Below are 27,936 nucleotides of genomic sequence, written 5' to 3' on the forward strand. Positions count from 1 at the left end.
CTGATGCGAAGAGCTGACTCATTTGAAAAGACCCTGATGCTGGGAAAGATTGAGGGCAGGAGGACAAGGGAATGACAGAGGATGAGATGGTTGGATGGCATCACCAATGCAATGGACATGGGTTTGGGTGGACTCCGGGAGTTGATGATGGACAGGGAGGCCTGGTGTGCTGCAGTTCGTGGAGTCCCAAAGAGTTGGACACTACTGAGCGATTGAACTGAACTGAACTGATGGAATGTGGGAGAATTATTTCAAATCATGCATCTGATAAAGGATTCATATCCATAATTCATAAAGAACTCATACAACTCAATAATAGTAACAACAAAAGCCAATTTAAAAATGAGTAGGGGAGACTTCCCTGGCAGTCCAGTGATTAAGACTCCTGGGTGCAGGTCCAATCCCTGTTTGGGGAACTAAAATCCCATATGCTTTGAGGCCAAAATTAAATAAATAAATAACAAGAGCTAAATGGACTTTTTTTTTTTTTCCTGAAGAAGAGGTACAAATGGCCAACAGCACAAAAAAGTGCTCTGTAGATGAAGAATGTCACCTGCCATATCAGAAAATAAAGGACGCTGCTGCCCTCAGTCACTGCAGCAGCCCCGGACTGGACTCCCCGAGGAGCGTCAGGATGGGGAAAAGAAGGATGCTGGCCCTAGACAGTTCAGGTGCAAATGAAAGGAATGATTTCACTAAGCCTAGATTCTTGCTTCCCATACCTAGAAAAGCACTAAATTCATTAACTTTGGCATGTCTGATTTTCTTTCATTATTGTAACAGTAATATTCTGATGTTCCCGCTACATGGTTTTTATCGCATAACCTCCTATATATCTAGCTCCTCCCTGACCACTTCAGAGCATTCCCTCAGAGCTTATTTGAGAGGCTGCTTCCCAGGCTTAAGTCCGCAGCAGGTCTGTTGAATAAAGCATACTTTTCAACTTTGAGGCTGTGCATTTTTTTCATCAACAGCATTTCATCCATAGCACTGACCAGGGAAATGCAAATCAAAACCACAAGTTAAGATATCACCTCACACCTGTAAGAACAGCTATCATCAAGAGATGACTGGTGCGGGAGAGGCTACGGAGAAAAGAGAAGCCTTTTGTTCTCTTTGTGCCCTGTTGGTGGCTCAGCCATTGTGGAAAACAGTCTGGAGATTCCACACACAAAAAAACAGAACCACCATGTGATCCAACAACCCCACTTCTTGATATTTATCCAAAGAAAACGAAAGCAGAACATCAGAGAGATATCTGTGCTCTCATGTGATTGCAGCTCTATTCAGAACAGTCGAGATAAAGAAACCACCTGTGTCCATCAGTGATGAGTGTGGATAAAGAGGCAATAGATACATACAATGGAATACTATTCCGTCGTGAGAAGAAAAAAGAGAATCTTGCCATTTGTGACAACATGGATGGATCCTGATGTTATGCTAAGTGAGATAAGTCAGACAAAGAAGGATGATGTCTCTTCTACGTATAATCTTAAAAAAAAAAAAGAATCTGAAAAAACAGAGCAGGATGGTGATTAGCAAGGGCAGGTGATGGGGTATGGGAGAAATGTTGAAGGAACACACTCACACTTGGTAGATAAATAAAGCCTGGGGACCTAATATACTGTACAAGGACTACGCACAACAAACCCACTGAGAGAATAGATGTGAGTTATTCCACCACTAGAAGAAATTTTGTTGTTATTCAGTCGCTAAGTCGTGTCCAACTCTTTGTGACCCCATGGACTATAGTGCATCAGGCTTCCCTGTCCTTCATTACCCCCCAGAGTTTGCTCAGATTCATGTCCATTGAGTCGGTGATGACATCTAACTATCTCATGGTCTGTCATCCCCTTCTCCTTTTGCCTTCAATCTTGCCCAGCATCAGGGTCTTTTCCAGTGAGTTGGCTCTTTGCATCAGGTGGCCAAAGTATTGGAGCTTCAGCTTCAGCATCAGTCCTTCTAATGAATATTCAGGGTTGACTTCCTTTAGACTGACTGATTTGATCTCCTTGTAGTCCAAGGGACTCTCCAGCATCTTCTCCAACACTACAGTTCTTCAGTGCACAGCCTTCTTTATGGTCCAGGTCTCACATCCACACACGACTACTGGGAAAACAATAGCTTTGACTACACGGACCGTTGTCAGCTCCTAGGAGTGCACCCTCCTAAGCTCATATCAGAAAGAGGGCCCTTGGACTGGGTGGAGACTAGCATCTATAGTCTGCTAATGACCTTCCTATCTGCCACCTTCTGCACTTGAAGCAATTAAGGAAAAAACCACTCAGCCAAGTGTACCAGACTCCTCCAGTTCCTTGGATAGAGAACTGAAAACCCCAGACGAGCCAGAGCGGAAGGGTGGGGGACAGGCCCTCTCACCATGCAGGGGGATCCCCAGGGTGCCCGGTCTTCTCTGGATGTTAGTGCGGGAAGTCCCTTTGCCTCATTTCCACTCACCCCAATATTTTCTCCCTTGGAAAACAGGCGTAAGTGAAAAAAGCCTCCCCCGACTGAAAACAGGATGGAGGGTGGCCGGGGGAGGAGAGGAATTCTAGAGACTGAGCAGAACTTTAGGGGTGAGAGCGGAGTGACAGCTGTGGATGAAAATAATCAATAAACCACCCGTAATAGTAACAGAAAAGGGTTTTATTTGAGCCAAACAGGACTATAGCCCCGAAGACAGCCTCTCAGGTTACTCTGAGGAACTGCTCCAGAGAAACAGGGTTTTCAGCACAGTTTTATGTCTTGTCAGAACACAGAATATCAAACAAGTCAGGGAGACATTCCTTCAGGGTTCCTTCACAGAAAACAAATCAGGGTGAATAGAGTGAGTCAGTATGGCCTTGACTCCTGGGAACAGAGTCTTATCACCAAAGGGGTTACCAGCATGGACATCCCAGGAAGAAAGGCGTGTCATCTTTATTTTTAACGTGGACATTCTTCTGGTCAATGTGCCCTTTTGTTTAACGATTGAAGCGAATGCACAGTGTTTGTTTGACAGGCCATGAGCAGGCTGTTCTAGTTAGCACCAATTCAAGTTAACTCATGGATGAGGCAGAATGGGTTCCCTGAACCTCCGTATGTGAGCATTTCTTCTATCACACCCCTGGAAAGAGAAGGGCAGTGCCCCAGACCCAGTGGCTCTTAGAGAGAGGCTGGACAGGGGAGGTATTTAGTTGTCACTGTGTTGGGAAAAGGACAAACCCAAAGAATTCCTATAAAGGGACAAAAGGAAGATGGGGTGACCTCTGAAGGGGCCGGGAAGCTCTGAGATGCAGTCTCTGAAAGCTCCTTCTGGCCAAGAGTTCACCATTCACATTTTGAGGTTCCAGGTGGCCCGGTATTTACCCAGAGTGGATCTGTGTCCTCGAAGAAAGGGTAAAGGTCACCTGGGTGAGCTTGCATGCTCATGGGCAGACAGCCCTGGGCTGTGTATCTCTCACCAGGAGGGACCCCCAAGATGCAATCAGATGGAGTGTATTTTACAAATTATCCAAAAAGCAAAGAGAAGGTAGGAGATCAAGGACATTGCTGTAGGAAGTAGGTGGTTTGCCTATACAAGTGGGTCCCCACGCCTCCTCTGTGCTGAGCACCACTGGAAGCTACTTCTTCTTTTATTTATTTATTTATTTATTTTTTGGGCCTTGCCGCACAGCATGTGGGGTCTCAGTTCCCCAACCAGGGATCACACCCACGCCCTCTGCATTGGAAGCACAGTGTTAACCACTGGACTGCCAGGAAAGTCCCTGGCATCACTTCTTAGATGCTGGCTTTCTGCAATATCGCTTGTTTTATGTGGGATCTCAGTCCACGCCTAAAAAAATAGGTTACTGTACAGTGCAGGGTCCCATAAATATTTAATTAAGTCTTGGAGTCCTTGTTACATGTAGACTCCTTCTGTGATTTTGGTAGCATTTACTTTTGCATTACTTTCTTAAAATTGATTGATTTCAGAACATTTTGGGGAGGGGGGGTCATGGTAGCTCATTTCCAAATCTGACTTTACGGCATCCAGTGGTTACTGACACTATTCTAATCCTATCAGGCTTCCCTGGTGGCTTGGTGGTAAAGTATCTGCCTGCCAAGTAAGGGACGCTGATTCAATCCCTGGTCTGGGAAGATCCCCTGGAGAAGGAAATGGCAGCCCACTCCAGGATTCTTACCTGGGAAAACCCATGGACAGAGGAGCCTGGTGGGCTACAGTCCACAGGGTCACAAACAGTCAGATATGACTTAGTGACTGAACAACAACTTAATCCTATTAAAAGCAAAAAGAAAATATATTTACATCTAAATATCAAAGAATCGATTACTTTTTTTTAAAAAAACACTGGCATAAAGAGTGCAGATGCAAATGTCCCAAGCTGTGCGTGCATGCGTGCCGAGTCTCTTCATGGGGGACCCCTTTTATTGTGTTTGCTCCAGGTCCACCATGACTCTCTGTGACCCCATGGACTGTAGCCCCCCAGGCTCCTCTGTCCATGGGATTCTCCAGGCAAGAATGCTGGAGTGGGTGGGCGTGCCCTCGTCCAGGGGGCCTTCCCGACCCCGGGATTGGGACCCGGTCTCCTGCAGCACCTGCGTTGCAGGTGAATTCTTTACCGTTGAGACACTTGGGAAGGTCCATTTTTTTCTGTAGGATCTATTTTTGTTTGAAAATAATAGATGCTCCCCACAGAAAAGCAAACAGGAGACATACACATCATTCCTGATTCGAACACCCTGAAACAGCTCCAGAGGTCACGCAAAGCGTCGCCCCGACACTGAATCCAAAAGAGCGCTCAGGGTCCACTGCTAATTCCCCTACCACTGCTCCTGTGGCCTTGAGGCAGATTTTTGCCATTTTTCAAAACTAAAAAACATGGGAGGACTTCACTAGGGGTTCAATGGGTTAAGACTCCACACTTCCAGCAGAGGGGGGCCGGGTTGGATCCTTGGTCAGGGAGCTAGCTCTTACATGCCTCGACAAAGATTGAAGATCTTCTCACGCTGCACCTAAGACCCTGTGCAGCCAACAAAATTGATTAAAATAACTATTTTAAAAAATCATAAAAAACACTAAGAACCACGGGGATGACGATTGTCACAAGCTATTGGGAGGTCGGTGACTGCAGCCATGAAATTAAAAGACGCTTACTCCTTGGAAGAAAAGTTATGACCAACCTAGACAGCAGATTAAAAAGCAGAGACATTACTTTGCTAACAAAGGTCTGTCTAGTCAAGGCTATGGTTTTTCCTGCGGTCATGTATGGATGTGAGAGTTGGACTGTGAAGAAGGCTGAGCACCGAAGAATTGATGCTTTTGAACTGTGGTGTTGGAGAAGACTCTTGAGAGTCCCTTGGACTACAAGATCCAATCAGTCCATTCTGAAGGAGATCAACCCTGGGATTTCTTTGGAAGGAATGATGCTAAAGCTGAAGCTCCAGTACTTTGGCCACCTCATGCGAAGAGTTGACTCATTGGAAAAGACTCTGATGCTGGGAGGGATTGGGGGCAGGAGGAGAAGGGGACGACAGAGGATGAGATGGCCGGATGGCATCACAGACTCGATGGACGTGAGTCAGAGTGAACTCCGGGAGGTGGTGATGGACAGGGAGGCCTGGCGTGCTGCGATTCATGGGGTTGCAAAGAGTCAGACACGACTGAGCGACTGAACTGAACTGAACTGAATCTGCGATGTGCCACAGCACGTGTCCAGGATAAACGCTGCTTTAGACTGAGACCCGGAGGCTCCTGGGAGTGAGTAACCCCCACCTGGCTCCTAGGCAACACAGCAGGGCCCCCTGGAGACGCCGAGGGCTGAGCACTCAGACCTGGCCGCGATAGAATCCCCGCTTGTCCCTCTGTGCGGCCCTGGCCTGGCCACTGGCCCTCTCTGAGTCTGTTGTCTCATCTGTGAAGTTCAGATCTGAGAATTACACGAGAGTTTGTGTCATGTGTTGGTGAAGCTTTGCTACGTGAGCACACAAATGAGGGCCGACCGTATACTGGGCACTGCACCCAGTGGCCTGTGACTGCCCCGCTGGGTCACACTGGCCTCCGTGGGGGTGGCGGCCGGGGCGGAGACAGGTCCTGCCTTCAAAGCTGGGGGCAAGAAGGAAGGCGGGGGCAGGGCCCCGGGGACAAGGCCTGGGGTGGCCACTCCCTTAGGAGTGTGGGGAAAGGGGCAGAAAACCCTTCATACCTACTGAGCACCTACCGTATACTAGAGGCTTTCCAGACATGCTTGGATATCACCCTCACAGCAGCCCTGTGAGGCAGAGAGCATCGACCCCGTTTTAGGGGGAGGAAACAGAGGCCTAGAGAGGGTTCAGGACTTGTTTAAGGTCGCCTGGGGAGCAGGCCAGGAGGTCAGATGCTGGGATCTGAGGCGCTGTGAGCCAGGCTCATCAGGTGAGGGACAGAATGAATGAACGTGATGCCTTAGCCCATGACCTGCTCACCTTCCCCCATCTCTCTGCCCAGAGAGGGAGCCCAAAGGCCACGATCACAAGGGTCTTTTCATCCAGATCTGCAATCTGAAACCCAGAGGAGCTGCAGAAGGGCAGGGCCCCGCTGGTCAGATGAGCCCCCCACAGCCAGCCGCTGACCTCTGTGCTCCCCCGACACCTGCTCCACCGGCTGACCTGGGTCCTCGGAAGACCCTGCCACCACCAGACTGGCTCCAGGAGTGGCTCCTACTGGTACCTTGGCAACATCCCCCCATTTATCCCAAGCTCTCTGGGACAAGGGTGTCACCCCAGGTCCCTCTGAGCCCCTGGAGCTTTAAGGATCAACACGAGGCATCCAACCCAGAGAGGGGAGGGGGTTGCTCCCTGTTCCTCCCCAGGGGGCGGTGCCTCTTAAGGCTCAGGGAGTTTCACTCCCAGGCCAGGTGAGGACCCTTGTGCCAGAAGGACAGTCCTCTCTGGGGACTTCCCAGGCTGAATTTGTGACAAGTTCAGGGGTAACCCCTGCAGGAGGGATCCCCAGTCAGGGAGGGGCCTCTCAGGATCCTGCGATACCCGTGGCACCCACCAGTGTCTCCCCAGGTGGGTCCCTGATTTGCTGTGTGGCCTTAGATCAATGACTGCCCCTCTCTGGGCCTGGTTCCAGGCTGACCGATGCCAGGCTCAGCTCCAGCCCTGCCCCGCCTGCCGCTGGCTCTGCCTCTGCCTGGCTCAGCTCCAGGCAGCAGGGCAGGGCTGTCACATGCCAAGCCACGTGACAGGCAGCGGCTGGGGGCTCCATGCCACACATAGGACGGGGGCCGCAGCAGCCCCTTACCCCATCCCAGTGGCTGAAGCCTCTGGGGGGCTACCAGATCCTGTAGGAGGTCCCGGAGGCCTCTCCTGCCCTCCCAGGTATGCAGGGGCCGCGGAGAGGGCGGGGGCTGTGAGGAGCATCTCCTGGGGGCCCGGTTGGCCCAGAGGCCCTGGGCCATGACCCCGGGCAAGACCCAGGGCACCAAGGTGAAGGGGCAGCAGCGGGCCCAGGGCGACAGGCCTGGGGCGATGGCACAGAGGATCCGCCTGTCCCCACACCTGTAACCTAATCAGCCGCCTGTCCGACACCAGCACCTGCGGGGGGGTCTTCCCCCTTTGTGCTGGCTCTGACAGGTGTGTGGGCGTGGGGGCTGGGGTGACGCGGAGGAGCGGGCACACGGGAACCTCCACGGCCACACTTGTCACGGCGGCGGCCCACCTGGAGGGCAGAGGGCGGTGCTCTTTCCCGAGAGGTTAGGAGGGGGTGGCTGGAGACGACCCGGCCTGGTGCAGAACGACAGCCTTCTCCTGTGGGTCCCAGCCTGCCACCGTGCCCTGTGGGGTCAGATCCTCCCCCCCCGGGCCTCTGTCTCCTCCTTGTAAAATGTCACGTTGCAAGGGTGACAGGCGCCATGAGTAGGGTGCTGGGGGAGAGGGTGCTGATGGACACAGACACGTGGCTGTCAGGACGAAGCCTGCAGCCCTTCTGGGCCCTGAGGTTGTGTTTCCGGACTCTAGCTGTCTTTGGATCTGAACTCTTCACTTTGCAGATGGGAAACTGAGGCTCAGAGGGGCAGGGGTCCGGGGGGGGGGGGGTTGTGGGGAGTAGGCTTTCCCTGCCGCTCCAGGCTGCAGCCCCCATCCACACCAGAATTCCACTGCCTGGACTCTCCTCCTCCAGCCGGGCCTAGGACCCATCCCACCAAGGCCTCAGGATGGACCCTCAGCTCAGAGCTTGCTCGAGGCCTGCTGTGTGACGCTGGCCTGGTGTTGGCCTTTTCTGGGCCCTGGCCCTCTTTCGTGGTCCAGGGAAGGACCTAGAGGCCCCCCCCCACACCGAGGGAAGTGCTGATGAAATCTCAGCCTGCGGCCTCCGGCTAGCCCGGAGTCAGTCAGGCACGAGGCCAGGGCGGCCCCGCCCCAGGGGCCGGCCCAGCCCTGGACATTTCATAACGGCAGGGCAGGCAGCTGGGCAGAGCGCGGCCGACCAGGAAGACGGGCAGCTGGGCAGGGCCTCAGGTATGGTACTCCGTGGCGGCTGGGGATGCAGCAGCCAGTGGTCAGGGCCGGGGCCTGCTGGCGGGCTGGTGCAGGGACTCTGGGCTGCTGTCGAGACTCTGGCTGCTCTGGGTCAGGGCAGGCCTGACCCCTCACGGTCGCAGGCAGAAGCTAGCTTTGTCTTCTCAGAGCTGCTCTGCCCACCTGGGGAGAAAGAAGGAGGAGGAAGGGACTTCCCTTCACCCCAACCTCAGAGATGAAAGAGAGAAGCCGAGGGTCCCTGAGGCCAGCCAGCACCCATACTGAGTCTGAGCTGGGCTGGGGTTACTGAGGGAGCCAGGGGCCCCAGCTCCAGACCAGCTGCCCCAAGAAGTAATACACCCCTGTCCCTGGGGTAAAGCGGGTGCGGCGTCAAGCATCCATCTGACAACACATTTCCTGGGCATCGGCCACACGTACCCGCTGCTGGGGCAGGGTTCACCGTGAGTGGTTCTGAGCGATCACATTCTTGGGAATGGACCCTGCCAACATCCAGGAAGAAAGGTCAGCTGGGGCCCGCCCTCCTGGCCTTGCAGAGAAGCTGTTATCAGATGGACCTCAGGGAGTCCAGCTGCCGGCACAGCCTCTCCATGTGGCGGGGCTGGGTTTGGCTCAGCCCACAGCCAAGGGTTGGTCCCCAGCTCCCCATGGTCCCCACGGAAGGGAGAGGGCTGCTGCCCAGAATGCGGGAGACCTTGGGAAAATCCAAGTTAAGGCTACATGGCCTCAGGGGTGAGGCCAGATTAGAGACTCTAGAGTATTGGGGCCTGTGGGGCTTTCGAGGCAAGCCTGTGACCTCCACCTGACAGTCGAGGGGCTTCCCAGGCCCTCAGACCACCAAGGTCACCTCGGTCGCTCTTGCCAGCTCTGCTTCCCTGCCCCCATGGGGTCCCAAGTTGATGTCCTTGCCTCGCGGGTGTCCACGCTGGGCCAAGGTCTCCTTGGGTTCCCACCCCAGGATCTCCTCTCAGCCCTCTCGGCACAGCCGTCCTTTGCGGTCTTATCTGAATAACAATCGTCAGGAACCATCCTCATGAGCACTCACGGGGCTCAGCCCAGCACCAACCGCTTCTCAGCACCACAGGGTAGACACAGACATCGTGCCCATTTCACAGATGGGAAAAGAGAGCCACAGGGAGGCCAAGCCACCTGCCTGAGGCCCGAACTGATAATCTTGGATTTGGACCCAGGTCCTTGGGCCCCTGACATGGCATACTGGGAACATGCTTTTAGAGGGACTGTGGTATAGACGGGGAAACCGAGGCAGAAAGCACAAGAGGGTGGACAGGGATGGGGGCTGGGAGGTAGCTCATCGTCAGGATCAGGCAGGACGCAGGGGCGGGGCCTGGGCAGCAGCGGCTTCCCGATGCTGCTTTGGAGGCGGCAGACCTGAGTGCCCACCCTGCCTGTCAGTGTCTCGACGCCACAGGCCCGGGGCCTCAGCTTCCTTCAGGGACACCATCCAAATACCATGCTGTACCCATGGCTGGAGCGCCTGGTCGTTATTCTTACTAGCGCATCCCTAGGCCCCTGGCCTCGAGGGAAGGTCCTGGGGCCCCCGGGAAACAAGCCATCCCTTGTTACATCAAAGGACTTAACAGCTCCCAGGGAGGTGGGCTCAGGGCCCCGAGACCCCCCCAGTGCAGGAACCTGTGCACGTGTGTTCACAGCAGCTGCTCGGCTCCCTTGTGAGGTCACAGGCCCAGGGTGCCCTCAGGCCCCAGGCCCCACAGGTAGCCTTGGCTCACCTGCTCATGTGGGTTGAGTCAAGCTCCTTGCTCCCCAGCAGGCCCCCCCAGGGGGGGACTCGGTCCTGACCAAATTGCAGGGGGCACTATTGTGTGAGTTTTCCTCAGTGTCGCCTGGAGAGGCTGCTGGAATGTTCCAACCAGACCTCCACCCCCGCAGAGCTCCCGCCCCTCACTGCACAGGGAGATGCTCCCTTCAAGCGAGATGCCTCACATTTTTGTGGGTTCTGCGGAGACTCTTAGGAAAGGAACCCTGCGGAGAAGGGAGGGGCAGGTGTGGTTTGCTCTCAGCATCCATCAGCAGGAATCTGAAGGTGAGAGGGGGCAGGGGGGAGGGAACAGGGATAAATATTTGTTGAGCCCTTGGTAACAATAACCACAGCTGACCATTAACTATGCGGGCACCGGCCACTGCTTCCCCGGGTGATATGTCATTTAATCCTCCAGAATTTAGCAAGCGTTACTGGTGGTGGTGGTTTAGTCGCTCAGTCGTGTCCAGCTCTTTGTGACTCCACGGACTGTAGCCCACCAGGTTCCTCTGTCCATGGCATTTCCCAGACAAGAATACTGGAGTGGGTTGCCCTTTCCCTCTCCAGAGCAAGTGCTATCGGCATCCCTATTTTACAGATGTGGAAACTGAGGCAGTGAGAAGACAAGTGACTTGTCCAAGGTCACATAGCCAGAAGAGGCTGGGTCAGGGTTTGAGCTCACAAGGCGGCCCAGGGGGTCCTCAAGGCTCTGGGCTCCTGGGCCTCTGGCCAGTATGCCTTCTTCCCAGGAGGAGGGTTGGAGCGGAGGGTGAGCCTGGGGCTGAGAGCGGCCCTGACAATGTCCCTGCTCTGGGGCACCGTCACCCTCTCTGGGGGACATGGAGCCTGCCCTGTGCCCAGACCACTGCCCGCTTTCTCCTGATTGCAGCAGGAGGCCTGTGGGCTCAGTCAGGCCTCCATCACGCGTGGGGACAGCTCAGGGCTCCCGTCGGGCTTTCGGCAGGGTGTCCCTCGGGCCAGGCCATCCTGTCGGCTGGAGCAGCTGGGCCCTGGCAGTCATGGAGCCCTCCAGAAAGCTTAGGGCTGTAGCAGCAGTGTCCACTTAACAGTAGCTGGCACCCCTGGGGGCACTGATGCCATGCCCTGGGCCCCGAACTGGCCGCCAGGGTCTCATCCTTGATTAAAAAAAAAAAAAAAAACGCTGTCAGCTGGTAGGTGGAAGGGAGATCCTAACAGATGGGGAGCACAAAGACCCAAATGACGAGCTAAGAAGGCAGAGTGGGGCCCTGCCTCCCATCTAGTGGGAGAGGAGAGGGATGCGGGGGTGGGGACAGAGTAGTGGGCAGAGAAAACCAGTACTTACCATGAAGTACAACACAGTGTGGGCCTCCCTGGTGGCTCAGGTGTTGGAGAATCTGCCCACAACGCAGGAGACCCAGGTTTGATCCCGGGGTGGGGAAGACCCCCTGGAGAAGGCAATGGCCATCCACTCCAGTGTACTTGCCTGCAACAGTCCATGGACAGAGGAGTCTGGTGGGCTACAGTCCATGGAAATTGCAAAGAGTTGGACACGACTGAGCAACACACACACGCAGTGTGGTGGGGAGCACGGTTGTGGGACGACTGTGAGAATATAGAAGGGAGTAATCACGGTGGGCTGCCTGAAGGAGGCATCAGCCAAGCAGAGACCCGAGGGAAGGGAGTCCGAAGGGAAGGAGGAAAGGGTCCCCATGGGTCCTTGGCACCAGGCCGAGGACCGAGTGCGTCAGAGCGCTCCTCTCGTGAGCTTCAGGTAAACAGGCAGGGGCCCCGGGGAATGCCAGGGCCCCTACCCAGCCTGCCCGCCCAGGCTGATGCCAGCACGCGGGCTGGGCTGCCCCTCACCGTTTGCCACCCCCACTCCCCGTTTCTCCTGCACCGTGGCCGCGGAGTGGGGGTGGGCCACGGCACCTGTGGGAGGCGAGCTCTTCCTTCCCCATCTTGCTGTGCAGCTGGGCCACAGGGAGAGGGGTCCTGTCACCCGGCCTCTGAGCCACTGCCCACCAGCCCAGCCTCCCTGGGCAGGCCCCCCCGCCTGGGGACCAGGGGTGGCAGCGCATTCTGCGTTGGGAATGTCCCAACAAGGTGGCTGCAGCGGCCGTTGGTGGCCACACTTCCCCCGGTTGCTCCACTCAGGCTTGCTGGGCTCAGTGCTGCCGTCTCTGGGAGGGGTTCGGAGCAGGGCGGGGGCCATGGCTTAGGGCTCGTTTCCCTGCGGCAGGAAGACCCGTGGTCCCCTGGCCGCCTGCTCGCCCTTAGGGGTTGTGGAGTAGCTGTCCCCCAGCCCAGGCCTGGGCCCGTGACTGCCCTGGGGTCCAGGGCCCTCCTGCCCACTGGCCAAGGGGCGTGATCTGTAGTTCTGTCACTGGGTGTGTAAGTGTGTCCTGTGTGTACATGTGTATGGTGTGTGTGTGTGTAGGTGGGGCAGCCCGGGTCCCTGGGATTACGTGTGAGTCCCCAAGGGAGTGTCCGTGGGCCCACCTGGGTGCGGGCTGGGGCCAGGGAGGGGGCCACAGAGATGAGGGCACCCTGACCCACGCTGCCCCCTGCCTGGCAGGATGGACCCCTTCGCAGACACCCTGCAGCGGCTGCGGGAGGCCTTCCTCTCGGGGCGCACACGGCCGGCCGAGTTCCGGGCCACCCAGCTGAAGGGCCTGAGCCGCTTTCTGCAAGAGAACAAGCAGCTTCTGCAGGAGGCGCTGGCTCAGGACCTGCACAAGGTGGGTGGGGGTGGGGGGGGGGGAGGAGGGCAGGGGTGAGGGGAGGGGGGGTTGCAGGGAAGGGAGCAGGGGTGGGGAGGAGGGAAACAGCTGCATCCTCCACAAAGGGGAACTAAAAGCCATCACGCCCACCTCCTTTCCTGCACCAGAACCCACTTTTCTGCATTCATCTAGTGGCTCATTTCTACCTCCACTCCACTGCTATTTGGGGCTTCCCAGGTGGTGCTAGTGGAAAAGAACCCACCTCCCAATGCAGGAGACATAAGAGACACAGGTTTGATCCCTGGGTCGGGAAGACCCCCTGGAGGAGGGTACGGCAACCTGCTCCCGTGTATTCTTGCCTGAAGAATTCCATAGACAGAGGTCTGGTGGGCTACAGTTCGTGGGGTTACAAAGAGTCGGACCACGACTTAGCATGCATGCATGCACGCATGCACACGAACAGCTTTTGGGATTTTAGTCTCCCGACAGGGAATTGAACCTGCGCCCTCGGCAGTGAAAGCGCCGAGTCCTAACCACTGGACCGCCAGGGAATTCCCCCACTCCACTGCTATTTATTGAACACTTACTATGTGCCAGGTCCTGTTCTAGGCTCTGGGGATACAACAAATAAAACCAAGTGCAGGGAGCTGGCCTCCCGGGGAGAGACACAATTAGACAGTAAATAAATACAAAGCATGTTGGGTGGTGATAAATACCATGGAGAGACACTCCCAGTGTGAAGGGGGTGAGAGCGGGCCAGGGTCAGGGTGCTGTTTCGCATGTGGGGGTCAGGGGAGGTTTCCTGGAGATGGTGATATGTGGAGGGGGAGGGAGAAGGGTCCCAGGGACAAGGGGGGAAATGGCAGAGGGCCCAAAACGCGCAAAGGCCCTGAGGCAGGAGGTGCTTGGTGTGTTTTGTGCTGTAGGAGCGGCAAGGAGGCTGGCGTAGCTGGAGGGGAGGGCAAGAGGTGGAGACACACGAGGGGTGAGGTCCGGAGAGGAGGGTCGCACCCCTAAGGCTGCGTGTGTTGGGGGGACACCGGCTTCACCAGGTACCGTGGGCATCATGGTCTCTCCAAATCCTGGACGCCTGGGGCTCAGTCCCTGCCGTTTCCAGCAGTAGCCTTGACAGGACCCCAGGAAATATCCTTCCTTGTAGTCAGCCTCCCACCCTCTCAGCCAGTAGGGCCCACCCATGTGGCTGCCGCTGCCCCAAGACAGCTGTCCTCGGGTTTCTTCTCTGGACAAAACATCCCTGTGCTTGCCACAAAGCCACAGTGTCCAGACTCACCTCTGGACATTGGTGCCCCCCTGCTCTTCACCACCAATAACCCTCCAAGGCTGTGACTGTTTGCCAGCTGGTCAGGTGCTATTCTGACACTTCACACCAGGACAGGCCCAAGGTGCTTGTCGGCCACTGTCCCCAGGGGCTGCAGCAGTCCCACACTGGCTCATGCTGAGCACCGAGCTCTTCTCCAACCCTCCTGAGCCCACGAGCAGAACTCTCCAGGGAACCCTGGAGTCATCCCTTGCCGCCCTCCGGCCATCTTTGCCATTCTGCTGGGCCTGCTGGCTCCACCCAGTTCGTGGGAGAGATGTCAGCCCTGGCAGGCCTGGGGGTGCCTCTGCAGCCTCCTCAGGACCCACCTGATTTGCAGACTCCCAGCCGGGTGTCCACCCTGGCTCCAGAGCAGGCCTGGACTCGGCGATTATGGGGTTTCATGGCATCTGAGGTCATGGATCAGGGCACCCTCATTCCATAGGGATAACAAAAGCTGGGCACAAGGACTTATCCTCAGGACGTGGCCTCCTGGTGATGCCTAGCCCCTTTCTTAGTGTCCTCAAACCTTCTATTTATCACCATGCTCTGGGACTACAGCCGGGCTCCCTCATCAGCTTTTTCTGGAATCATCTGTTGTCCCATTTATGAAACCATGGGGCCAGAGCATCCTCTCCTTGGCTCTCTGACATCCAAGGGGCCTGGTTCTGCCTCCCTGTGTGAAGTGTCCCTCACTGGACCTGATCCAGGACAGAGGGGACTCCCATCCCCTGCCCTGGCTTATTGGGCTCCCTAGGAGCTGGCACCCCCACGGAGCCTCTGCCCTGCACACCTGCTGGCTTGGCCTGTCCGCCTCTGTGACACCTGACCCGATGGTCTATCTGGTCCCTCTTCTCCCTCCAGCTCAGATTTCACCTCCCGCCTCCAACCCTCAAGGCTTCAGGAGCCAGGGCTCCATAAAGGGAGCAGCAGCCCAGGAAATCCAATCTGTCCCTCCTCCTGGTCTCGGCCAGCCCTGTTCCCACCCTCCCGGCAGGCAGCATCTGCCCTGTCTGCCCTGCACGAATCCTCCCACTTAACCTCCAGCAGCCCTTCCAGGTACAGGTGGTCACACCCAGTCACCCTCAGAGGTGACTGAGAGAGGGCATGGTCTTGCCTGAGGGCACACAGCCCCTGCTGAAAACAGCCGACTCTTCCATGGCATACAATGGGGTCCAGATCATCCCTTGAAAAGAGTGAAAATGTTAGTTGCTCAGTTGTGTCCATCTATTTGCGACCCCATGGACTGCAGCCCACCAGGTTCCTCTGTTCATGGGATTCTCCAGGCAAGAGTACTGGAGTGGGTTGCCATGCCCTCCTCTAGGGGATCTTCCCAACCCAGGGATTGAACCCGGGTCTCCTGCATTGCAGGTGGATTCTTTACCGTCTGAGCCACCAGAGAAGCCCCTTAAACAGGCCCAAACCTCACACAGGTCACAGGAGATCTCACTGGGCGTGTGAACACAGACACAGTAGAAGGCGTGCCTGAAGCCGGCCGGTGGACAGGGCTTCCTCCTCCAGGGTCCCCACACCCTTCCCGCTCAAGGCTCAGCTCTGGCACCCCTGGGCCCGTCGCCCTCACCTCTGGCAGGAAGGCACTCTCACTGTAACAGCGGGGACAGCCTGGCTCTGGAGTCCCGAGCGATGGGCCTCCAGTTGCCTGCAGCCCACAAGCTGGGTCCCTCCTCCCTCATGGGGGTGGGGCAGGCATGCCAGCTGGCAGAGATCAAGACAGTGTCCCTATTGACTTTTGCCTCTTTCTGACTCCTGCCCTTGAAATCTGCCCTTGGCCCCTGGGCTATGGGGACTGATGGCAATTATCCAGAGACACCTGTCCTCAGTGTCTGCTGCAGACTGACATCCACAAAAGCAGGCCACAGGGGCCACACGGACAGTCCTGTTCAAACTTGAGTTAGATCCTGTCTCTGCTCTGCTCGACAGTCCTCACCCCAGTGGCTAGGCCTCATCACCTCACCCACCCTCCTGCTTGCTAACCAGGAAGAGAGCAAAGCCTGCACTGCCTCAGGGCCTTTGCACATGCCACACCCTCAGCTTGGAATATCCTGCCTCCAGGTATCCATGGGCTCCCTTCCTTTCTTTCTTCACTGCTCAAATGTCATGCCATCCCAGAGGATGGTACTGACCATCTTGTGTAAAATAGAGCAAAGAGACACAGACACATACGCACAGGCACTCACACACACACCCTGAAAACCTGTTTCATCCTTCTGTTGCACTTGTCACATCTTAATGGAGTAGTCAGTATTCTCATCATCACGTGGACTGTGCACCTCCCACTCCCACCACACCGTCAGCTCTGTGGGGCAGGTCTTCTGTCTGCTTCATCACCGCTACATCCCCAGCACAGGAATGGGACCCACACACCGCAAGCATTCAGTGAATGTGGAGTGAATAAATGAATGAGTGAACGAGTCAATAAGACAGGCTTTGCCCTTCCCAGGGCTCCAGCCCTCTCCTGGGCTCCAGCCACCTGCGGATCCTGGGTCCCTGACCCCGGTCCTGACCGTGCTTTCCCCCCAACCCACCCTGCAGTCAGCCTTTGAGGCAGAGGTGTCTGAAATCAGCATCAGCCAGAACGAGATTAACTTGGCCCTTAGGAACCTGAGGGCCTGGATGAAGGATGAGAAAGTGTCCAAGAACCTGGTGAGTGATGCTGGGGTCAGGAGACCTCTCTGGGTGGAGGGTGGCTGAGGGGCTGGGGTCTCAGGCCCTCACCGTTCTCCACCATGCTGGCCCCGGCCCAGGCCACACAGCTGGACTCGGCCTTCATCCGGAAGGAGCCCTTCGGCCTGGTGCTCATCCTGTCTCCCTGGAACTACCCTCTGAACCTGAGCCTGGGGCCCCTGGTGGGCGCCCTCGCAGCAGGTGAGAGGGACCCTCCGCCTTCCCGCCCCCTGCCCATCCCCTCCCAGCCTCATGGCTTCACAGCCACCCCCAAAGCCAGGGAGGAGTTGGAGGGGGCTGGCACCAGGTGGCTAAGACGGCCTGGTTTCCATGTGTGAGGACTTGGGGCTGGGACCGCCCCTCTCCTAGCCCAGCTGTATTCTTCACCTGGAGAGGGAGTGAGGTGGGCTCCTGCCCTGCAGGTGTGTGAGGACCAAATGGAGATGGGGCGTGGCCACACACGGCCCCGCCCTCTCCCCGCCCCGCCCCACAGGGAACTGCGTGGTGCTGAAACCCTCGGAGATCAGCAAGAGCACTGAGAAGGTCCTGGCCGAGGTGCTGCCCCGATACCTGGACCAGGTGAGCCGGGCCCGGGGCAGACCGGGCGGCCACACTGGGACAGAGCAGGGCCAGGCCTGTCCCCTGGGCCCGGGGCGGACCTGAGTTCCGACCTTCTCTGGGTTGTGTGGCCTTGGCCAGGTCACCGGCTTCTCTGTTCCCCTCTGTGTGAAACAGAGGGTGGGGCCTGTCCCCAGGGCCTGATCACCTTGGCCTCAGTCCCCACCCCAACTCTGCCAGGCCCCAACCTCACACGTGCTGGGCTGGCACTGCCCCACCCAGGGCCCCTGGGGGGGCTCCCCACTCCCCACCCAGCCCACCTGGAGCCCTGGCACCGCTGGGTCAGGCCAGGCAAGGCGGGAGCGGCTCCAGGCAGGCAGGCAGCCCCCTTGGGCTCTCAGGCTGGGACCCCAGAGGGAACCTGCGTTTGTCTATCCCCCCTTGCAGAGCTGCTTTGCCGTGGTGCTGGGTGGGCCCCAGGAGACGGGGCGGCTGCTGGAGCACAAGTTCGACTACATCTTCTTCACGGGTGAGGGGCCAGCTGCGGGGGCAGGTCGGGGGAGCGTGCGGGATGGGAGGGGCGAGAGGCCTGAGGCCGCCCCACACTCGGGGCGTTGTCCCCAGCTGCTGGAGAGAGGCTCAGAGGACATAGGTAGACAGCCAGCCAGGGAGGACACGGGGGTGAGCGCTGGGGGGTGCACTCGGCTCCAGGACAAGCAGCCTGGAGAGTGGCCCTGGACCCCTGGGGACCCTTGGGGAGCTGGACCCCGTCCCAGGGAACAAGCCTCTCCACCAGTCACAGTTTCACACGTCACAGCATCTGCCCTTGCTGAGTGAGCTTTGGCTATGCCAGGCACTCCCTCACCACCCCACAGCCCTTCTGGAAGGCTGTACGGATGAGGGTCTGGAGACTTGGGTGACAAAGAGATGCAGTGCCCACCTCACTAGCCAGGGTTGGGGCAGGCTGGATTTTGCCCCCAGAGGTCACCTGCCATCACCCTGGCATGTGCCCATGGGGCCCAGACACCACCTAGCTTCAGGTGACAAGGACAGAGTTCCCAGAAGAGAAGAAAGGGTGGAGGAGGCAGACAGCCCTGTCAGCGGGTCAGGCCCTGGAGGAGGGAGGCCAGACCTGCCTCCCCCACGGCACACCTCGTCCCTGGCCAGGGAGGCTGTCTCGGCCTCGCTCCTCCCCAGACCCTGCCGCAAGCCCAGGACAAGGCCTGCCAGCCGCCACTATAACAGACAGGGAAGGAGACGGCAGGGGGTGGGGGGGGCGTTGAGCAGAGGCAGGGTTTTCAGCTGTTCCTCCAGATTCCCGGGGCGAGGGGGAATACCAGGAGGAAGCAGCTGGGGGACCCACCACCCACCCTCCACTCACCCTCCACCGCCACACCCCGAAGCTCAATGGGCTTTGATCCCTGGCCCCTCAGGACCGAGGGTGCAGAGGCAAGGCAGGCAGACCCCAGAGGCCAATGTCCAGGTCAGGACCCCAAGGCAGTCTGTGCAGGGGCCGATGAACCATCAGCCCCTGGATGAACCACATCTCCTGACTTGCCCAGGCCTCAGTTTCCTTATCAGTGGGACAGGGGCCATCCCCAAGTCACAGGCCTGTCTTAAGGATAAATGGATGAATGAAAGCCTTTGTCACAGCATGTGGCCTGGGCAGTACGCACTCACTCGCTCACTTGCTCGCTCAGTGAACATTTACTAGAGCGCAGACCGTGCCGGCACAGCCAGGCCTTGGGATGAAGCAGGGCTAGGAAGGCAAGGTCTCCCGTGTTGTCATGGAGCCCATTCCAAGTTGATCAGGGCAGAGGTGGGAAGGCACATGGCAGGGTTGGTTAGGATGGCCTCATAGTCAGGGAGGTGTATGACAAAGACAGGAGGCCCTGAGGGAGGAGCTGTGGTCAGGGGAGAGCACCCGGGGGAGGAGGGGCCCTGGATAGAGGGGACCAAGGACAGGGAAGCAGGAGGAAGTGAGACCAGAGAGGTGACTGGGCTTCGGGCTCCCTCGGGCCCTGGTTGCTGGGGAGAAAGACCAGGGTCATCACAACACAAATGGCAGCACAGGACCCTGGGTCAGGCATGGGCAGGAGGGTCTCAAGGCCTGGGGGGCATCAGGAGTGGTTGGGGTGGCTGAGCGGAGGAGGGGACTGTGAGGCCAGGGAGACCAACACAGAAAAGAGGCAGGGACCTGGAGGGGGGGTGCCAGGGCCGCCGCATCAGGTCAGAGAGAGGGGAGACCCAGATGTTGACCAGCTAGAGTGGGATGCCAACCTTGGGCCACAGGGGTCATTTTCAGGGGCCAGTGGAGAGAAGGGAGGCTGCAGAGGGGAGGGTTAGAAAGAGTCCCTGCAGGTCCCAGCCTGGGGTCAGCAGCCGGGAGACATTGTAGTGTGTATGTGGGGGTGTTCCTGGATGTCTAAGCGGGCAAGTCAGGTGAGGGAGCCGGGACCTTCCACTGTGTGGGGCTGGTCAGGGCAGGGGTAGGGGGAAGATGATGGGAGGAAGGTCCCAGTGTAGCAGCAACTGACAAGGAAAGGCCAGGTGAGACCCCATTCAAAAGCCTCTCCAGGGAAGTGCAGGGCAGGGAGTGAACCTCCTTGAGAGTGCCCAGCCCTGGGCTGGGGCCGCCCCACCTGGTCAAGTGATGGAGAGCCACTCTGGTTTCCTTCCTTGCCCAGGGAACCCTCAAGTTGGCAAGATCATCATGGCTGCCGCCGCCAAGCACCTGACGCCCGTCACGCTGGAGCTGGGAGGGAAGAACCCCTGCTACGTAGACGACAACTGCGACCCCCAGACCGTGGCCAACCGGGTGGCCTTCTTCCGCTGTTTCAACGCCGGCCAGACCTGCGTGGCCCCCGACTATGTCCTGTGCAGCCCCGAGATGCAGGCGCGGCTGGTGCCCGCCCTGCAGAGCGCCATCACCCGTTTTTATGGCGACGACCCTCAGAGCTCCCCAAACCTGGGCCGCATCATCAGCCAGAAGCATTTCCAGCGGCTCCGGGGCTTGCTGAGCTTCGGCCGCGTGGTCATCGGCGGCCAGAGTGACGAAAGCGATCTCTACATCGGTGAGCCCCGCCCTCCCTGCCATTGTGCCCCACCCCCATCCACACCCCAGCGAAGGCCCCTCCACGCTGGGGGCCACAGCTGGGCCCCGAGTCTGGGCTCTGAGGCTCCCCCGACCCCACCGCTACAGCCCAGCCTGGTGCCACGACTTCGTGACCCCGGTGTTTCCTGGTGCTGGGGTCTGAGCCCGCGACCCCACGACTCCACACTCTGGCCCAAGTTCTCCAAGCTCAGACCCCAGAGTTCTAGGCTCAGCTTCCCAACTTCAGCCCCACGATCCGCTGCTCCACGGGCCACGCGACCCCAGGTGCTACGTGCCCACGATTCCGGTTCTCAGCTCCCAAAGCCCGTCCTGAGCGTCTGCTCTGCTGTGAACAAAGAACCCTGGTCTCCTGGGCTGAACGACTCGGAGGGTCTAACAGGCTGGGACCTGGGGCCTCAGGCTCTGGGGTCTGAGATAGGATCACCCTCTGACTGTGAGACTATGGCTGAGTGGTTCTCTGGTTCCCACGAGCCAGGTCAGGCTTCCCGGCGGCTGCGGGGAGAGTACCATCCCTGGGACATCCGGGTCCCTGGGCCCTGACAGCCCGCGGGCCCGCCCACCAGAGGCCCTGCCCACCGAGGCCCCGCCCGCCAGAGGCCTCCGCCCCTGGGCTGAGCCGGCCCCTGTCTCTGGCAGCCCCCACGGTGCTGGTGGACGTGCAGGAGACAGATCCGGTGATGCAGGAGGAGATCTTCGGGCCCATTCTGCCCATCGTGAACGTGAGGAGCCTGGGCCAGGCGATCGACTTCATCAACCGTCGGGAGAAGCCCCTGGCCCTGTACGCCTTCTCCAACAGCAGCCAGGTGGGGCTGGACGCAGGCGGGGGCAGGTGGCAGAGACTGGAGTGGGGTCAGCAGAGGGCAATGGCTCCAGGACCAGAGTGGACCAATGGGCCTGGCAGGAGGGCAGGGGGTCCTGGTCCCTCAGGGGCACTGACAGGTGGCACGCTTGGCTCTGTCTCTCCTTTCTCCTGGGGGCAGTAGGGCCTCCCTGCTGCCTTTCAAGCTAGGCCACCTTCTCATGGGCCTTTAGCAGGCAGCTCCCCGGGGTCTCCTCTAGGGTCCAGCATCCCCTCTACGTCAGCCCTGGCCTCTCTTGTTCTGCATCATCTTGGCCTTCAGTGCTTGGCTCGTGGAAGGCACACACAACATGGGGTGACATGACTGAAGGGGGATGAATGACCAGAACACGCAGACCCAAGAATGAGCCCTAGTCCCCTGCCCCTCCCTGGGGTCCCTTTGGGAGGCTCGCATGCGTGTGGCCAGCAATCTCCAGCTCAGGACACACGTCCCCCACCCCCAGCACTCCTGAGAGTCCTCATAGACTGGGCAATGCTTCCCCGTGACCCCCACCCCCATCACCGGAGTGCCGTGCAGCATGCAGTGTCTTAGTTCCCAATCAGGGCTCAAACTCATGCCCCCTGCAGTGGAAGCGCAGAGTCCTAACCACTGACCCTCCAGGGGATTCCCCTGGACAATGCTTTTTTTTTTAATTTTACTTTTTATTTCTATTTATTTATTTAGGCTGTAGGTCTTAGTTGTGGCATGTGAACTCGTAGTTGCCCCAGGCATGTGGGATCTAGTTCTCTAATCAGGGATGGAAGACAGACCTCCTGCACTGAGAGCACGGAGTCTTCCCCTCTGGACCACCAGGGAAGTCCTGGCAAGGCTTTTTAAAAATAAACTTTTAATTTTTAGATTTAAAGAAAAGTTGCAGAGAGTCCAGGGAAGGCCCATATACTGCAGTTTCTTCCCTTACGTTGGTCAAAAGTAAGAAACAGACATTGGCACATTGCTGTCAACCACACTCCAGATTTAGACAGATTTTGCCAGTTTTTCTTTACACCCCAGGACCCAGGCCAGGGCCCCGAGCTGCATTTAGTTGCCATGGCTCCTCTGGCCCCCTTGTGGCCATCTCTCAGCTTATGGGGTGCCGGCCCTCTGTCCTGCAGAATGTCCCCCATCTCAGTGGTCAGGGCCAAGGGCCCACGTCTGCTCATCTTCAGGGGACCATGAGATCCATGCATCACTGATGAGGTTAACCTTCATCCCTGGCCAAGGCTAGGTCTGGCACAGGTCTCCACCAAGGACTATTTTTCCATTTCCTTGTTCTGTTCTGTGAGAGCAAGTCACTAAGTCTAGCTTACCTTCAATGGAAGGGGGTGAGAGTAAGCTCTACCTGCTGGAGCGGGAACATCTGCATATCCCACCTGGAATCTTGGCTTGGTTCTTTATATCAGTGCCTTTTTTCTTTTTGGCCACGCCATGTGGCACGTGCGATCTTAGTTCTCTGACCAGGAACTGAACCTGCGCTTCCTGCAGTGGAAGCACGGAGTCTTAACCACTGGCCCACCAGGGAAGCCTGGCTCTTTTTATCAGCATGGACTCCAGTGCATCTGCTTTATTTTCTGGGTTACAACCCAATACCACCTGATTTGTTTCCTTGTTCAACCTGTCCCCAGTACCACCTGATTTTCGTTCGACCTGTCCAGCCTTTGGGCACTGGGAGCTGCTCTGTCCCAGACACCTGCCCATCCTTTGGTTTTCCCACCACTTCCTTCCTTTCTGGGTCTACAAGCTGCCCGGCCCTAGAATCAGCTGTTCCAAGGAGCCCTTGTTTATCTGCATAATGTTAACTTTAGAAAATGCTACACAGGAACTTCCCTGGGTGTCCAGTAGTTAAGGCTTTGTTAAACCTGCTCCCAATGCAGGGGCACAGGTTCACTCCCTGGTGGGGAACCAAGAGTCCACATGCTGCACAGAGCAGTCAAAAAAGAAAGTGCTACACAGGTGTTTAGAAGCAGGGAGGGGGGTCATCTGGCCAGTCCGCTTTCAAGCTTTTCTGACTGCCCGATGCTGTTCCAGGACACGCAGTGACACAAACCCTCATCCCACCCCGCGTGCCCTGCCCTGGGTCCTCACTGAGCACTGGTGGTCCCAGCTCCGCCTTCTGCTGTCCTCACTGCTGGTCTCAATGGGATTTTCTGACCCTGAGGATGGGGATCCACTCTGTGAGAGGCCCTGATCTAGCTGTGACCTGAGGGTCAGCCAAGTTTTTGTGCAACAACTCTTTAGTGTCTGCTCATCTTGGTGATGGACAGGGAAGCTTGGTGTGCTGCAGTCCATGGGGTTGCAGAGTCGGACACGACTAAGCGACTGAACTGAATCTTTCTTGTCCACAGGCCGAAGAAGGGCCTTCATTAAGTCAAGCAGGGGTCAAGTTCATATTTCCAAAGTACAAATCTCAGTGTCCTGCCGGCGGCGCAGTCCGCAGGCCTCCCACAGCTTCCCTGCCCCTCGGCCTCCTCACCTGGCCTTCACCCTGCGTGGGTGGGAGTCCCTCCTACTCACTTCTGCCCTCCTGGACACCCAGTAGGCACCTCACATCCCTCCCGGGGCATCTCCCTAATCGCCCACCCCTCCACGTCCCCAGGAGGAGGCTGGGTTTCCCGCCTCCCCTGCCAACCTGAGTCTGTGTCCGTGGCCGCCTGCGTGGACCACACTCAAGGGAGGCTCAAGACACACGTCTCCAGTGCTGACGTGGGGGTGGCAGGCCACTCTTCAGCTCACATGGTGGCTTCAGACCCTGCCATGGGCCCCGGGACCCTGAGGGGGCCAGGTAGAGCCCCCGCAGCTCTCTTACCAGCCTCACCGCTTCTTCCCCCGCAGGTGGTCAAGCGGGTCCTGGCCCAGACCAGCAGCGGGGGCTTCTGTGGGAACGACGGCTTCATGCACTTGACCTTGGCCAGCCTGCCTTTTGGAGGAGTGGGTAGGTGCCGTCTCTCACCTTGCCCTGCTCCCCTCCACAGAGCCTGGAGTGGAACCTTCCATGCCGGTCCTGGCACTTCCGTCCGCAGGCAGACCCACAGACACAGCTTGCGTTGTTTTCAGCATCACTGTGCAGTCCGTCCACGGTGCTTGCTGCCGCTTTTCTCCCCGACTGGCTCGGCGGCGCATACAGGGCAGCCCGGGTGTGCTCTCTACGCCACGTGCGGCTACACGCGGCTCCTTCAAGCCCTCCCGCGGCTGCTTGGGTCCATGATGGAGATGGGGGGCTGCTGTCAGCTCCCCCCTCCACCAGGCCCTAGCAGCCCCCAGGCCGGCTGCAAGGTCCTGGCCTCTGAGGCTGGCCCCAGCAAGCCCGACGGCTGTGTGATGTGGGGCCACCACGGCCCCTCTCTGAGCGACCTCCTCCTCAGTGGATGAGAGGGCCCACACCGGGCACCGGAGTAAATGACCAGCAGGGCCTGGCGGGCTGCCCTGGTCATCCCAGGCCCTCCCAGGGTTGGGCCTGGGCTGTCCCCCTTCTGGAAGCCCGGCCCCCAGCCCGCCTAGCTCCCTACCTCCGGTCCCAGTCGCTCCTCCTCAGGGAAGTGAGCGGGTCTGTCAGTGGGGGAACCTGGTCCTCTTACTCCCCTGACGAAGCCCCCCATAGCTCCCAGCCCATGACGGAGGCACAGGACCCCGACTTGGCTTCCAGAGGCCAGCCCTACCTGGCCTGGCCGTGGAATCCTACTCCAGCCTCCTCTCCCGTTTCCCTAGCTGCTGCCCCAGCCACACGGAGCTTGACATGAGTCCCAGCACATCCAGGTCACCCACCTCCAATGCTCTCTCGAGTTGTTCCTCAGTCTGGGGCCTTCCTGCCCCCACACGCCCACTTTATCTGGTCAATGCCATATCCCTCAGGCCTCACCCACTCCAGGAATCCTTCTCAGACTGGCCCTGCTTCCACCAGGCTGCATCCCCTGGACTTTCTACTGCCTGGTCCTTGACTGTCTCCCTACCTAGACATTGTGGACTCAACATAGCACTTGCTGTATCTATGGGGCTGAACACTTGTCCCTGCAACTCTAGAAGGTGGTGCCACTGTCTCCCCATGTCACGAGGAGACTGAGGCAAAGTCACTTGCCAGTTCAAAGCTGGGATTCAAACCTAGGGAGTCACCCCAGAATCCACTGGGGGGTTGCTTTCTTTACTTTCCATCTTGCCTCCCTTTTTTTTAACTGAAGTGTATTTGATTTACAATAATGTGTTGGTTTCAGCAATTCAGTTTTACACACACACACAGGACTTCCCTGTAGCTCAAATGATAAAGAATCTGCCTGCGATGCAGGAGACTAGGGTTCGATCCCTGGGTCAGGAAGATCCTCTGGAGAAGGGAATGACAATCCACTCCAGCATTCTTGTCTGGAGAATTCCATGAACAGAGAAGCCTGGTGGGCCACAGTTCGTGGGGTCTCAAAGAGTTGGAGTAGTCAAAGAGCAGTCAAACATGACTAAGTAACTAACACACACACACACACACGTTTTCAGATTCTTTTCCATTATAGGTTATTACAAGATATTGCATATAGTTCCCTGTGCTTTACAGTAGGTCCCTGTTGTCTGTTTTCTATGGTGTGCACTGTTAACCCCAAACCCCCAATCCTTCCCTCCCCCAACCCCTGGAACCCACTCACCCACTGTCCACCCATCTTGCCCCAGACCTGGCGTCCTCAACATTTATTTGACTGGGTGCTGGTGCCAGGGTGGGGCTAAGCCCTTTACCCATAGCATCTCATGATTAGCCCACTTTACATGTGGGGAAACCGAGGCTCGGGGGTGAGCGGCCCACTCAGGTCATACCCTGTGACCAGCAGAGCCCAGGTGTGTCTGACGCCCCTTGGCTGGCCCCTGGAGGCCTGACTGGCGTGCCCCCCGTCCCTCTGCAGGCAGTAGCGGGATGGGCAACTACCACGGCAAGTTCTCCTTCGACACCTTCTCCCACCACCGCGCCTGCCTGCTGCGCCCCCCGGGGTTGGAGAAGATCTACGCCATCCGCTACCCGCCCCACACTCCACGCAATCTGAGGGTGCTGCTGATGGCCCTGGAGACCCGCAGCTGCAGCTGCACCCTGCTGTGAGCCCAGCCCAGGCTCGGGGGCACTGAGTGTCCCTCCCAGCCCACGCCCGTGAGTCCTCTGCTGCCGTGGCCACCTGAGGCTGGGGGAGACAGGACCTGGGATCCACGACGCAGGGGCAAAAGACCTGCCAAGGCCACAGTCCAGACCAGTGCTTGCCCTCCTCCCACCCAAGGCTTCTCTTTTCAGGCCCTCAGTTGCCCCACAACCAAGACGGGCCAAGGTGTGGGCACGTGGGAAACTAACCTGCTCTCTGGCTCCCAGGCTGGCCACCTATGTTCCAGGGGAGTCAGGCAGCTGTGGGCACTCGGGACCCCTCTTTCTGTGGAAGGGTGCAGAAGGGGCCCTGGCATCTGATCCATGCCCTGCTGTGGACCTGCTGTGACCTGAGTCGTCCCTGCCCTGAACTTGTCCCCCTCTCTGGTGTACAGAGGAGGTGACGAACAATATCTCCTGAGATCACTGTGAGGATTAAATTTTGGAACATAATTGCTGACTCTAAGCTCCAGCGTCCTGTCTCCTCATTCAGGCGGGGGAAGGCTGCCTCCCTTGTCTCTCTCCCCACCTCTCCCTCCAGGCAAGATTGATGAGATGCCCGCAGTAGATTCTCCTTCCCTTCAGCTCGAGTCCTGAGGAGCTCTGAACACGCTCCTGTCCCCCAAGTGGTTGGCCCTGGGCACCCTCTCCTCTTCATGTCCCACCCGGGCTCATCCTCTTCCTTGTTCTGCTCATCATCCTGGACCTCAGTGCTCTGGAGCGGTCCCCACCCATTCAGCTGCCAAACTCCCAGGCCTCCAGCTGGACACTCCCTTCTACCGCCCAAGTCCCATCTTTGAGCAATTCCTGATGATTCGATGATGCCACGGGCCTCCCTAATCCACACACTGAAGGCTGTGCCCAGGGCCCATCCATCACCTACCCTCTTCCCCCAGGCCCAGCCCTTCTCAGTGCACCCACGGATATTCCCAAAGCCCACTGGACCATGCCAGCCCTCAGCCTGAACCCCTTCATTGGCTCCCTTTGGCCCATAAGTCTGGACGGGAAACCTTCTTTGGGAGGCTCTGCCACGGCCCTGCGCACACCCCCACGTCACCATCCTTGTCTCCTTCTGATGCCCTTGATGTGTCCCCCTCTAGGGACCTCCGCACACGAGCTGGGCGCGCCCTCTGGCCCTTCTTGTTCTGCCCAACTCCTCCGTGCTCTCTGCTTGGATGTCAGCTCTTCCAGGAAGACCTCCTTGTCCACCTTCCACTCCTCCCCCCACCCACCCCCCAAGACACGGGCGGCCTTCAAGGGTCTTCTCAGTGTCTGCAGCCTCCCAGTTCCCTTTGCCACACAACTCACCGGGAGGAAACATGGGTTTGTTTGGTGGCTGTTTGGG

The 27,936-nt window shown here is 57.9% G+C and overlaps 1 protein-coding gene and 1 long non-coding RNA gene across 2 annotated transcripts; one reads left to right on the forward strand and one right to left on the reverse strand.

The window, feature by feature from the left end:
• Nucleotides 1-5,855: 5,855 nt before the first annotated feature.
• Nucleotides 5,856-13,532, reverse strand: LOC120874793. The gene is made up of 3 exons (XR_005723705.1): nt 13,443-13,532; nt 8,125-8,127; nt 5,856-5,866 (listed from the first exon to the last, which is right to left on the reverse strand). It is a non-coding gene; the product is annotated as an uncharacterized LOC120874793 (long non-coding RNA).
• Nucleotides 8,422-27,057, forward strand: ALDH3B1 (aldehyde dehydrogenase 3 family member B1). The gene is made up of 10 exons (XM_040256473.1): nt 8,422-8,484; nt 12,837-12,999; nt 16,853-16,963; nt 17,065-17,185; nt 17,478-17,563; nt 17,990-18,071; nt 20,230-20,616; nt 21,294-21,460; nt 24,326-24,425; nt 26,368-27,057. The coding sequence occupies exons 2-10, from the start codon at nt 12,838-12,840 to the stop codon at nt 26,556-26,558; spliced, it is 1,407 nt and encodes a 468-aa protein (XP_040112407.1). The 5' UTR covers nt 8,422-8,484; nt 12,837; the 3' UTR covers nt 26,559-27,057.
• Nucleotides 27,058-27,936: the final 879 nt, after the last annotated feature.

Source organism: Oryx dammah, unplaced genomic scaffold (genome assembly GCF_014754425.2).
Source record: "Oryx dammah isolate SB20612 unplaced genomic scaffold, SCBI_Odam_1.1 HiC_scaffold_15, whole genome shotgun sequence".
Taxonomy (NCBI): Eukaryota; Metazoa; Chordata; class Mammalia; order Artiodactyla; family Bovidae; genus Oryx; species Oryx dammah.

What these genes read in the sequence shown, in the direction of transcription:
- ALDH3B1 (XM_040256473.1), top strand. Translation starts at nt 12,838, where the DNA reads ATGGACCCCTTCGCAGACACCCTGCAGCGGCTGCGGGAGGCCTTCCTC. An exon ending in TGGCTCAGGACCTGCACAAG is followed by an intron (nt 13,000 to 16,852) that starts GTGGGTGGGGGT and finishes CCCACCCTGCAG; the next exon opens with TCAGCCTTTGAGGCAGAGGT. An exon ending in CCTGCCTTTTGGAGGAGTGG is followed by an intron (nt 24,426 to 26,367) that starts GTAGGTGCCGTC and finishes GTCCCTCTGCAG; the next exon opens with GCAGTAGCGGGATGGGCAAC.